Raw genomic sequence first — 13,394 nt, 5'->3', positions numbered from 1 at the left:
TCTCTCTCTCTCTCAGGCTCCCTGACAGTAGCAGTGACAAGGAGAACTCCCACGCTCGCTCCCTGACCCCCCGCCTCCTCCTCTCGTCGCCCCCTCTCCCGTCACGGCGACGCCCGCTCCGAAATCCCCGCCCCCTCCCCCGCCCTGCGCCGGATCGACTGCGTGGAGCTGTCCCCCGTCCCCGCCCCCACCGGCCCGCCGCCGGCCACTCAGAGAGAGGCGGGGGAGGGGCAGGGCAGGGAGCACGCCCAGTGGCAGGAGGAGAGGAGCAGGGACGCCACCAGCCGCCAGTGGGAGGCGGTGTTGTCGCGGAAGGGGCCGTCCTTCGGCCAGGACCCCCGGCTGCAGATGGAGGAGGAGATCGAGCGGCGGTGGACGGAGTTCGAGCGGCTGCCCCTGAAGGAGATGAGGTCGCTGGCGTCCGTGGGCCAGCGGGCCGGCGGCCAGCCAGCCAACGAGGCGCTGCAGAGGGAGGTAGTGCGTGGAGTTGTTTTTCAAATTTGCAAAAGTCCCCGAGACGAGTAAACGCAAATTATCCCTTCATCTGTCTGCGCAGATGAAGTCAATCCCTGCCTTAGTTTCTGCATGTTGACCTGGAGGTTGTTTGTAGTGCGTGCTGGCCGGACCCACACAGCTGGTCATCCCTATCATCCCTATCATCCCTATCATCCCTATCGGCCCGTCCGTAGACCGCTACAGGAACACGCTGGGATATGACATCATACACGGACAACAGGGGGCGCCGTTGCTGGTGTAAGAAAGGATGACCTCCCCCTCTTGGCAGAGCCCGGACATATATTGTGCACGTCACGGCCAGGACAGTGCGCAAAAATCCATACAGTGCGATATTGCAATATTTTTTTCCCACAATACTGTATGGATTTTCCAACCTCTCATATTGTTATTGATTAAAATAGATAGAGATACAAAATGAAGGACAGAATTCAATCATCGATACATTATTCATGTTCTAAATGGATTAAAAATGTCCTTAAATTCCCCCTGCCCTCAAGATCACCTCTAGGGGGATAGAGTTGTATTTTCAACTCACATTACATTCAGCTGACACTTTTATCCAAAGCGACTTACAATAATAGCATTTTAAAGATATATTTTTGAGGGCTTTTCAGCTTTAATGGGACAGGACAGTTTGAGAGAGACAGGAAACGTGGGAGAGAGAGAGAGAGAGAGAGAGAGAGAGGGGAGGACATGCGGCACAGGACCCGAGCCGGGAATCGAACCCTGGTCCGTCGCGCGAAGGACTAGCCTCTTTCAACATAAGAAAAGTCGGTGTACTACAACTTGCAGAACTCACGTGCGTTTCGTTTCTAAAACGAGTGACTTAAGAGCATAAGATCTATTTTGAATTTTCAGTACATTTTGTAGAATACAGGAATCATCTAGTCATGGCATCACGCCTGCAGTCACCGACAGGAAGCCGCCAGCCCATTGGTCAGTTTTCTCAGGCGAGTGTCTTCCCATTGGGTCCCACCCGGTCCCGGAGTCGACCTCCAGCGGTACCAGAACCCCCTCTAGGAGTAAAGCTCTACCCGTTGGTCCAGGGCGCTCTGTCGCCTCTCTCTGATTCAGACGGCCATAGTGGATCCACTGCTGAGGGTCCTTCCCTGGCCATCTCCCTGTTTGCTGTGTGTGTGTGGCGTGATCATAGGGTTTAGAGAGTGTGTGTGTGTGTGTGTGGTGTGATCATAGGGTCTAGTCCGCCGTGTGTGTGGTGCTCATGATGACTATAGGTTCAGCCTGTGCCGTGTATCAGTGAGCTTTACCCCCGCGTCTCTCTCTCTCTCTTTCTGTCTCTCTCTGTCTTTCTCTCTCCCTGTCTCTCTTTTTCTCTGTCTCTCTCTCTCTTTCTGTCTCTCTCTGTCTTTCTCTCTCCCTGTCTCTCTTTTTCTCTGTCTCTCTCTCTCTCTCTCTCTCTCTCTCTGTTCGTTCACTCTCTGCTTGACTCTCTCTTTCTCTCCATCTCTCTCTGTCTCTCTCTCTCTCTCTGTCTCTCTCTCTCTCTCTCTCTCTCTCTTTCTCTCCATCTCTCTCTCTCTCTCTCTCTCTCTCTCTCTCTTTGTGACCCTCAGGTGGCGTCTCTGAAGCTGCAGCTGGAGCGTTTGAAAGGAGGGGGGGCGGGGGGGGAGGGGAGGGGGAGGCGGCTGCGGTCCCGAGGCGCCGTGTGGGCGGAGTCTGGAGGCCATGGAGCGCGCCCACCGCCAGGCCCTGGAGGAGCTCCAGAGGCAACATGGCCGCCAGACCAAGGAGCTGGAGGCGCAGAGGGACGGGCTACTGCGGGAGGAGACCCAGGCCACAGCGCAAGGTCAGAGGTCAACCGCCACCGGACGGCGTCCTTCCCTCCCTCCCTCTGGGATCTCAGATCTAACATGACGGGACGAGGCGAATGCTTGCGTTTCACTATGCAGTTGTCACCCATCCTGGGGTGTGAGATCAGTTATTTGGCTAAGGGAGGTAGGATGGTCTCGTTCTGAACGGGTTAGATACTCTGTGCTCGATTGGTCTTGCCTGACACAATGGAGCAAACGGGCTAATTGCAAAAATGCAAACCCCGCCCACTCGATACTCCGGGAAACCCATGCAAACGCTCAAAGTATTTGAAATGATTTCAAACGGCACGTGACCCAAGTGTGGTTCTCAGGGGGCGGAGTTCATACGCACCAGGCTACTAACTATGACATCACTTCCAGGAAGTTGTTTTCCTGACACCAACCTTGGAGATTGATACCACCAGTACCTGCTCAGCACCTGTTAATGATAACATCTCATGATTGTGTGTGTGTGTGTGTGTGTGTGTGTGTGTGTGTGTGTGTGTGTCTCAGTGATGGAGGCACTGAAGAAGGCCCACAGGGAGGAGCTGGAGAGAGAGGTGGAGAAGGCGAGGAGGTTGGGTGGGGGAGTGGACTCACAGACCCTGCATGCACAACAACAGTGAGTGTTCACCACACACACACACACACACACACACACACACACACACACACACACACACACTTATGCCAGTATTGAGCAGTCATTGCTTAGGGCGTTAACCCTCAGCTCTGCATATTTCTCCCTTATTAAGTCTGTCTCACTCAAACCCTCACAAACACGCCCCCTCTGGTCAGTCTCACACACACCCACACAAACACGCCCCCTCTGGTCAGTCTCACACACACACACACACAAACACGCCCCCTCTGGTCAGTCTCACACACACCCACACAAACACGCCCCCTCTGGTCAGTCTCACACACACCCACACAAACACGCCACCTCTGGTCAGTCTCACACACACCCACACAAACACGCCCCCTCTGGTCAGTCTCACACACACCCACACAAACACGCCCCCTCTGGTCAGTCTCACACACACCCACACAAACACGCCCCCTCTGGTCAGTCTCACACACACCCACACAAACACGCCCCCTCTGGTCAGTCTCACACACACCCACACAAACACGCCCCCTCTGGTCAGTCTCACACACACCCACACAAACACGCCCCCTCTGGTCAGTCTCACACACACCCACACAAACACGCCCCCTCTGGTCAGTCTCACACACACCCACACAAACACGCCACCTCTGGTCAGTCTCACACACACCCACACAAACACGCCCCCTCTGGTCAGTCTTCTGCACAGGTCATCAAAGCGTCCATTCTTTTCAATTCTCTTTTGTGGCAAGATAGGTGCAAGTGTGTATGCGCGCGTGTGTGTTTGTGTGTGCGTGCGTGTGCCCGTGTGTGTGTGTGTGCCCGTGTGTGTGTGCCCGTGTGTGTGTGCGCCCGTGTGTGTGCCCGTGTGTGTGTGCCCGTGTGTGTGTGCCTGTGCGTGTGTGTGCCCGTGTGTGTGTGTGTGCCCGTGTGTGTGCGCCCGTGTGTGTGCGCCCGTGCGTGTGTGCCCGTGTGTGTGTGTGTGCCCGTGTGTGTGTGCCCGTGTGTGTGTGCCTGTGCGTGTGTGTGCCTGTGCGTGTGTGTGCCCGTGTGTGTGTGTGCCCGTGTGTGTGCGCCCGTGCGTGTGTGCCCGTGTGTGTGTGTGTGCCCGTGTGTGTGTGCCCGTGTGTGTGTGCCTGTGTGTGTGTGCCCATGTGTGTGTGTGTGCCCGTGTGTGTGTGTGTGCCCGTGTGTGTGTGTGCGCCCGTGTGTGTGTGCGCCCGTGTGTGTGTGTGTGCCCGTGTGTGTGTGTGCGCCCGTGTGTGTGTGCGCCCGTGTGTGTGTGCGCCCGTGTGTGTGTGTGTGCCCGTGTGTGTGTGTGTGCCCGTGTGTGTGTGTGTGCCCGTGTGTGTGTGTGTGCCCGTGTGTGTGTGTGCGCCCGTGTGTGTCTGCCCGTGTGTGTGTCCCACAACAATCCTGTGTTTGCTCCAGTGGGCTGTTGGTCTTGTCAGGTATTTGAGGAATGCAGGAGCATTTGGTCACGGATGAGGCCTCTGTCGACCTCTCCACGCTGCTGCAGTCTCGTGGCGCGTGCTCCGGTTCGTCACCGCGCTCTCTGTTTGTATCATCTTGTGGTTACCGGGTGTGGTTACCGGGTGTGGTACGCTGTCATCTTCACCGCTGCCTTTTGAGCTCTAGGAAACTGACAAACCACACACACACACACACACACACACACACACACACACACACATACACACTCCTCTCTCTCTCTCTCTCACTCACTCTCGCTCTTTTCTCTCTCTCTCTGAGTGTTATCCATGGTGAGGTCATGCAGGCGTTCATCCTGCCTGGTTCTGTCTTGGCTGCGCACAGTCAGAGCCGAGCCAGGGAGCAGACGGGTGAATGGGTCTAGACGGGTGAATGGGTCTAGACGGGTGAATGGGTCTAGACGGGTGAATGGGTCTAGACGGGTGAATGGGTCTAGACGGGTGAATGGGTCTAGACGGGTGAATGGGTCTAGACGGGTGAATGGGTCTAGACGGGTGAATGGGTCTAGACGGGTGAATGGGTCTAGACAGGTGAATGGGTCTAGACGGGTGAATGGGTCTAGACGGGTGAATGGGTCTAGACGGGTGAATGGGTCTAGACGGGTGAATGGGTCTAGACGGGTGAATGGGTCTAGACGGGTGAATGGGTCTAGACGGGTGAATGGGTCTAGACGGGTGAATGGGTCTAGACGGGTGAATGGGTCTAGACGGGTGAATGGGTCTAGACGGGTGAATGGGTCTAGACGGGTGAATGGGTCTAGACGGGTGAATGGGTCTAGACGGGTGAATGGGTCTAGACGGGTGAATGGGTCTAGACGGGTGAATGGGTCTAGACGGGTGAATGGGTCTAGACGGGTGAATGGGTTCAGACGGGTGAATGGGTCTAGACGGGTGAATGGGTCTAGACGGGTGAATGGGTCTAGACGGGTGAATGGGTCTAGACGGGTGAATGGGTCTAGACGGGTGAATGGGTCTAGACGGGTGAATGGGTCTAGACGGGTGAATGGGTCCAGACGGGTGAATGGGTCCAGACGGGTGAATGGGTCTAGACACACGCACACACGCACACACACACACACACACGCACACACGCACACACGCCCACACACACACACACACATGCCCACACACACACACACACACGCCCACACACACGCCCACACACACGCACGCCCACACACACACACGCCCACACACACACACGCCCACACACACACACACACGCCCACACACACACGCCCACACACACACACACACACTGTTATCACGTAGGCGCTACCTTGCTCGGTGGCAGAAACGGACACGTACCCCATCACATCAGTCATGTAGCAGCCGCTTCTCTCCAACGCAGGAAGTTGCATTTAACGCAGGAAGTAGGTGTAGTGAAACCACACCACATCATTTTAGCTCACCAGACTTGCGTTTGGAACCAGCCCAGTACTGTGTAATCACTACCATGCGGCCCCCCAGGTCGGAGCAGCAGGCCCTGCAGAGGGAGCTGACCGCCCTGTCTGACCAGTACTACCATGTGGCCCCCCAGGTCGGAGCAGCAGTCCCTGCAGAGGGAGCTGACCGGTCTGTCTGACCAGTACTACCATGTGGCCCCCCAGGTCGGAGCAGCAGTCCCTGCAGAGGGAGCTGGCCGGCCTGTCTGACCGCTACTCCCAGAAGTGTGTGGAGCTGAACCGCGCCCAGCAGGCCGGCGGGGAGCGAGAGAGGGAGACGGGCCGCAAGGAGAGAGAGATGGAGCACCTGAGGAAGGAGAACCAGGTGAGCATCTGAGGAAGGAGAACCAGGTGAGCGTCTGAGGAAGGAGAACCAGGTGAGCGTCTGAGGAAGGAGAACCAGGTGAGCGGCTGAGGAAGGAGAACCAGGTGAGAGGCTGAGGAAGGAGAACCAGGTGAGAGGCTGAGGAAGGAGAACCAGGTGAGCATCTGAGGAAGGAGAACCAGGTGAGCATCTGAGGAAGGAGAACCAGGTGAGCATCTGAGGAAGGAGAACCAGGTGAGAGGCTGAGGAAGGAGAACCAGGTGAGAGGCTGAGGAAGGAGAACCAGGTGAGCGTCTGAGGAAGGAGAACCAGGTGAGCATCTGAGGAAGGAGAACCAGGTGAGCACCTGAGGAAGGAGAACCAGGTGAGAGGCTGAGGAAGGAGAACCAGGTGAGAGGCTGAGGAAGGAGAACCAGGTGAGAGGCTGAGGAAGGAGAACCAGGTGAGCATCTGAGGAAGGAGAACCAGGTGAGAGGCCCAGCTCGCTCGGCCGCTGGCGTCCCGTTCTCTCGGCACGCCGTCGTTGTGGGACGCCTCTGACTCTCTGTCGTCCTCGTGGTTTTCCCAAACATGCCTCTTTGCGTCGGTTCGTACGATTCTGTCCGTTTCTGTGTGACGGTGTTAATTGATTTCATGGCCACGGCGCCGGTCAGACGAGCGTGTGGTCAGTGTGCCGTAACCCGCCTCTCCCCCTCAGGACCTGCAGGCGCGCCTGGCCCAGGAGATCGGCCGCGCGCGCGCCCTCGTCACGGGGTCGCAGGGCGTCGCCGACGACAGCCGGGACAGGACGTCCAGTGAGCTGGAGGTGAGTCGGGAGGAGGAGAGATGAGGAGGAGAGATGAGGAGGAGAGATGAGGGGGAGAGATGAGGAGGAGAGATGAGGAGGAGAGATGAGTAGGAGAGATGAGGAGGAGAGATGAGGGGGAGAGATGAGGGGGAGAGATGAGGAGGAGAGAGGAGGAGGAGAGAGGAGGAGGAGAGAGGAGGAGGAGAGAGGAGGAGAGATGAGGAGGAGAGATGAGGAGGAGAGATGAGGGGGAGAGATGAGGGGGAGAGATGAGGGGGAGAGGTGAGGAGGAGAGGTGAGGAGGAGAGATGAAGAGGAGAGGAGAGATGAGGGGGAGAGATGAGGGGGAGAGATGAGGAGGAGAGGTGAGGGGGAGAGATGAGGAGGAGAGATGAGGAGGAGAGATGAGGGGGAGAGATGAGGGGGAGAGATGAGGAGGAGAGATGAGGGGGAGAGATGAGGAGGAGAGATGAGGAGGAGAGATGAGGAGGAGAGGTGAGGAGGAGAGGTGAGGAGGAGAGGTGAGGAGGAGAGGTGAGGAGGAGAGATGAGGGGGAGAGAAGAGATGAGGGGGAGAGATGAGGAGGAGAGGTGAGGAGGAGAGGTGAGGAGGAGAGATGAGGAGGAGAGATGAGGGGGAGAGGTGAGGAGGAGAGGTGAGGGGGAGAGATGAGGAGGAGAGATGAGGAGGAGAGGTGAGGAGGAGAGATGAGGGGGAGAGATGAGGAGGAGAGATGAGGAGGAGAGATGAGGAGGAGAGATGAGGGGGAGAGATGAGGAGGAGAGATGAGGAGGAGAGATGAGGAGGAGAGATGAGGAGGAGAGATGAGGAGGAGAGGAGAGGAGAGATGAGGAGGAGAGATGAGGAGGAGAGATGAGGAGGAGAGATGAGGGGGAGAGATGAGGAGGAGAGATGAGGGGGAGAGATGAGGGGGAGAGAAGAGATGAGGGGGAGAGATGAGGAGGAGAGATGAGGGAGAGAGATGAGGAGGAGAGATGAGGAAGCCCTGTGGGGTCATACTGTAACGGCAGGTGATTTATTGAGTGTTGAGTGTATGAGGACGTGGCCGCCCTGTAAACGCTGCCCCCTAGTGGACAGTCTGCCCCGTGATCATGGCAGGAGTGTGATGAGATGAGATGCTTCTAAACCTCTGATGTTAGGCTAAGGTGTTGGGAGGGGTTAAGAATGGGTTCCAACATGCATGGCGCTGTTCAGAACATTTTCACAACAAAAATGTGTTCAACCACCCCATGTTCTCCCACACAAGCTCCCTTCTCCGTTCTCTACACTGGCTCCCTGTAGCAGCTCGCATCCAGTTTAAAACTCTGGCGCTAGCCTACAGGGCAATGAAAGGAACAGCTCCCTCCTACCTCCAAGCCATGCTCGTTTTTGACAACCTGGACCTTATTTACGACATATTATAAGACGTTTGACTCACCGAGATCACTTTGGTGTAGTTCGGAGGCCTGTAGAAGAAATTTAAAATCCAGCGTGAGCCAGTATATCCATGTAATGGCGGTGGTCGGGGGAATTAGAATGCAGTTTCTAAAAATCTATTTTCTGCCGCGAAACGGTTGTTTTCATCAATCTGTCTTGATGAATCGCTAGTTGTGCTTACATAGAACATAGGCCTGTTGTGGTTTTCACATGCCATGATCTTTAGAAACGTCTTTAGACACGAAATAGCTTCCTCACTTGCTCCAGCACGCATGCGCACAGCGTGCTGGAGCAACGATTGCGCGCTGTGCGCATAAGTGCTGGAGCAAGTGAGGAAGTTATTTCGTTTCGAAAGACGTTTCTAAAGATCATGGCATGTGGAAACCACAACAGGCCTACGCTCTATGTAAGCACAACTAGCGATTATGATCTCGGTGAGTAAAGCGTCTTATAGGGCTGGGACTTTTGCCCCAAAATCATATTCGAAGTTCGTTTATTTATTAATAATAATATTCGAATATATTCGAATTATTATTAATAATATTTTTTACCATTAAATTCTTACAGAAAGACCTACCTAGGTTTTAAAATAAAGTTGTGCACATTCTGTCCACTAGTGGGCATTGTATCATAGGCAATATCGATAAGCAATGATGTTTTCAGAATGATTTTTTTATCAGATGTCTTAGTTATATCAAGATTAACTGCGAGGGGAGTCCCAGCCCAGCTGATAACCCTCCGTTGCGGGTTGGGGGGAAGCAACGGTCGGCTGGGATCCTGCCTCTCATAGTTAACCAGCAACTGGTCAGTGGACTGTACCAGGCAGCCTACGCTATGTCTGAATCAAAGAAGGTTATCAAACTAGCTGGCTAGGATCATTTAAGCATAACAATCCAACGGCTCCAACTCCCCCAAAAGAACCCCTCCACTGCACAAGCACCAACCCCAATAATAATAATAATAATAATAATAAGCACAAGCTACCGAGTGCAACGTTAGCCTTGCTAACGGAGATAATGAATTTGGAGGAGAGTTGCAGCTGGTGCTAAACGAGGCAAAGGAAGAATATTTTGTGGACTATTATCACATCCATTTCACAGTTGGGATTATACAGAAAGGTGAGGATCGAGCGTGTTGGATGACCAACTCAAATGCCTGGCTAGCTCAATATTGTTGTGAGCCGGAGCCCGTCGCTTTCACTGGATGACTCGTGAAGCATGCTACATTTATCTCGCATACTAAACATGTTTTCGTGGAGTAGTATAGGTATGTACTAAATCGCATGTAGTAGGCGAGTTGCAGTATGTACTATATAGTATGTAATATGGACATTGGGACACGGCCCAAGCTCCTTGGTAAGGGCTGGGTAAGGGCGATCAACCTTCTTGTTTACATTTTTACTTGCTTACCGATTGGCTATTTGGATCCTGCCGTCACAGTCATACAACGACTATTTTTTAGTAACTAGTTAGTAGTTACTAGTTAAGACAACGCCTAAATTGCCGTGGTGCAACCGAAATTAGACACCAAACTAATATGCGACTAACTAGTAGCAACTAAGAGTTTAGTCAGTGTTTAGGCATGACTACATGCTTGGGTTTATGGTGCGTTCCAGGCAACCTGTAACTCGTGTTTTTCCGACGTCCTACACGTGAAAATGCTCTGGAATGGCAGTAGCCTACATCGATCTGTACGAGTTCACGGGTGGGAAGTTACGGGTTTGACTGCCATTCCAGAGCATTTTCACGTGTAGGAGGTCGGAAAAACACGAGTTACGGGTTGCCTGGAACGCGTGCTAACTAACGTCACCTCCTACAGGAGCCCAGGTGTCCAATAGCCTTGCTAATGAGCTCGCGATTGCAACTTCACCAGGCGTGAAAAACCCTCTGAATCTGAATCAAAAGCAACGTTTGCTAGCCAACACATTTACAAAAAATTATGCCTATAACAGGTTCGAATATTAAGGGCTGCCTAATATTCGTTCGAATACCAGTATTTCTGTCAATATTCGAATTATATTCGAATCCCGAAGTTCGGACTCCCAGCCCTAGCGTCTTATAATATGTCGTAAATAAGGTCCAGGTTGTCAAAAACGAGCATTCTCCTTTAAGCACCTATCGTCTCTCTATTGTGCTGCTCATGCACTTTGGTTGAGCACTAGATTATGCTCTTAATCCCTTGTGCACTTGAGAGATGCACTTTTATAGTTCTGGCGAGTAGTAGTACACTGACTACCTACGTTAAATGCACTTATTGTAAGTCGCTTTGGATAAATCGTCTGCTAAGTGACTGTAATGTAATGAAGGCGTTTTAATGGATCCCGGAGTGCCTTGGTCTAGTTCTTCTCGTCTTCGGTGCCTTGCACCTAAGTGAATTCATTAAGTCTCCGTAATGCTTGAGGTGGTAGATGGTGAGTGTTGGGTGTTGCGTTAGTTCTTGTGTAGCTCATTAGTAAACGTGGTGTCGTGTTCTGCTCCAGGTTCTCGTCAGGGTGAAGGAGAACGAGGTCCAGTACTTACACAAGGAGATCAGCTGCCTCAGGAACGAGCTGCAGTTCCTCAACTCGGTATGGGGGGGTGTTGTGGGGGGGGGGTGTTCAGCTGTGCGGCCGTGGGGACGTGTGTGCGTGGAATGGGAGCGATATGTTTGAATGCAGATCACCGTGGCGTGAAAAGACACGAGCGCAAATGGTGTCTCACCGTCTTCCGTCCCCCCGCCCCCCAGGAGAAGCGCCTGGCCTGCGAGCGCTACAAGGAGGTTCACGAGGAGCTGAGCGGGATGAGGAGCCGCTGCGAGCGCGAGGTCCAGGGCCTGAAGGAGCACCTGAGGCTGGCCATGGCGGCGCTGCAGGAGGGCCAGACGCTGGGCAACAGCCTGGAGCACTGAGACACCCCCCCCCTCCGGACCCCCAGAGCAGAGAGGCAGGGAGAGAGGTACGTCTGATGGAGGAGAGAGGGAGAGACGGGAGGAGAGACGGAGAGAGAGAGAGCTGTGGACTGATGAAGAAGAGAGGAAGAGGAGAGGGGAAACGTGGAGAGAGAGAGGGAGGAAGAGAAATAGGGTCTTATAGAAAGGATGCAGTAGTGAAAAGTGTTTATAAAAGTTATTGAGAGAACAACATAAATGAGATGAGTATGGATAAGAGAAAAGAGACGGGTGACATCTTGTATGGTGATGAAGTGTTTTTCATTCTTTATTTTCCTTGTGTTCTCCAGCGTGGGCTCACAGACCAGAGAGGGAGACGGAGGAGGAGGAGCTGGAGTTCTGGGAGAGGAGGAGCTGAAGGAGGAGTCCCGGTAGAAGAGGAGGAGCTGGAGGCGGAGCCTGGCTGCGAGGGACCACGATAGTGCCTTAGCTTTCAACCGTTCAGCCAACGAGACGCTTAGACTAGCAATCAGCTAATCGATCGGTCATATTACACTGGGTCGCGCATTATAAGAATCTGCACTTTTTTTAAGCTTGTGTATTATCATTTTTTTACTTCCTTTTGCGGGTGTTGAAAGAGAATGAGGATGTGAACGTTTTGGTCTGAGATACTGGAGTTTAGGGGACAGACAATCCTCCTGGTGTGTGTAGATAATCTAGAGTACAGTATGTGTGACACAGAACAGTACTGGACATGTCCTTCTCTGTCTATGCGAGGGAGGCGTGGCCTAGTCCCAATTCAGCCCCCCAAGCCCTACCTGCTATGCGCTGGTGAACATCTGACTGGATAGGTTTAAGCAGTGTGCGAAAATTCCAACCATCCAATCGGAGGGCACGTTGGAGCAATGACCACATTGATGACACTCGTCCCACCTCACTCCCTCAGATGGGGGTGGGGCTTAGGAGCCTGATTTAGGAGCAGTATCTCCAGCTTCCTGATGAAGACAGCGGGAGGGATGACATCATTTCCTGCTGCAGAACTACTAACAACTCATCTCATCCCCTGGTTTTGTACAGCCTTGTATCATGTTTACTCTGTTGTGGTCATATGAAGTCCTTTTTTCATCAGAAACGGGAGCTTGCGTTGATCGATGTCATTCCTGTCGTTGAATTTTCATTTTCACCTAAACACTTTTGCTTTATTCAGTATGACGTCTTTGCTCTTTGTGAACATGGGATACTGTACTCTGATTCAATTCTCTGTTGGAATGGATACAGGGAGAGACTGTGGAAGGAAATGACTCATGAGAAGCCAAATTGGAAATCAATACTCGACAGCTATTGATACGAAAAATCTGTCTTTTGTCTGGTTGATAATTTCTTCCGTCTGTGGGGTCGATCGGATCAATGCTCGTCATTATCTAACCTCCAGGGATTTTTAAGGCTGAAAAAAAGTGGGCATTTTGTTATCCTACTCAACTTCAACTCTTAATTTTTTTAGGCATGTTTGTGTGTGCCACGTCAGATGACTAGTGTTGCATCAATGAGCCAATGTGTTTTTATCGTCTTCTGTGATGAGATGATGAACTAGCCACATGTCTTTTGAAAATGTTTTTCATATTTAATGTAGAGAGCATGTGACAACTGTAAATGACCAACATTTTACAATCAATAAAATTACAGGTTAATACAACCCTCGCATTTTTTCTGGTTTATTGGTATAATTATTATTCACAAAAGTTATTTGAATAATGTCACTAGCTAAATAACACAGCCTGTCATACTACAATTGATTATTTCCTCATACTATCTCCTATGTCTTGCCCTGTTTACACCTAAACCTGGAAAATACATTTTTTCAGAGCGGAGAAACTGGTAAAACTTCATAGAGAGAAACGGTGGCCGTGTCCGAAATGCATACTACTTGTTATATAGTAGGCGAGATGCAGCATGCTACATCAAAACTGTGCATACTGTATTTCGCCTACTATATAGTAGGTACTATATAGTATGTAGTATGCCCATATAGTGCCTACTATATAGCAAGTAGCAGGTAGTATGCATTTCGGACACGGCCGGTAACTTGGCTGAGATGCAGCCCAGTGAC

General features: G+C 52.4%; 1 protein-coding gene across 1 annotated transcript in view; it reads left to right on the top strand.

Moving 5' to 3' along the window:
* Positions 1 to 12,963, top strand: part of triobpb (TRIO and F-actin binding protein b) — a 19,072-nt gene extending 6,109 nt beyond the window's left edge. The window contains exons 5-13 of the mRNA XM_084462596.1: positions 70 to 474; positions 2,091 to 2,135; positions 2,176 to 2,323; positions 2,841 to 2,949; positions 6,038 to 6,197; positions 6,895 to 7,002; positions 10,902 to 10,988; positions 11,147 to 11,355; positions 11,638 to 12,963. Of these exons, the coding sequence (XP_084318722.1) occupies positions 70 to 474; positions 2,091 to 2,135; positions 2,176 to 2,323; positions 2,841 to 2,949; positions 6,038 to 6,197; positions 6,895 to 7,002; positions 10,902 to 10,988; positions 11,147 to 11,308 (1,224 nt within the window). The 3' untranslated portion in view covers positions 11,309 to 11,355; positions 11,638 to 12,963. The remainder of the gene's footprint in view (positions 1 to 69; positions 475 to 2,090; positions 2,136 to 2,175; positions 2,324 to 2,840; positions 2,950 to 6,037; positions 6,198 to 6,894; positions 7,003 to 10,901; positions 10,989 to 11,146; positions 11,356 to 11,637) is intronic.
* Positions 12,964 to 13,394: the final 431 nt, after the last annotated feature.

This window comes from Borostomias antarcticus, assembly GCF_949987555.1.
Source record: "Borostomias antarcticus genome assembly, contig: scaffold_158, whole genome shotgun sequence".
Lineage (NCBI taxonomy): Eukaryota > Metazoa > Chordata > Actinopteri > Stomiiformes > Stomiidae > Borostomias > Borostomias antarcticus.
The sequence above is the reverse complement of the archived record's forward strand: the minus strand, read 5'-3'. Positions and strand labels throughout refer to the sequence as shown.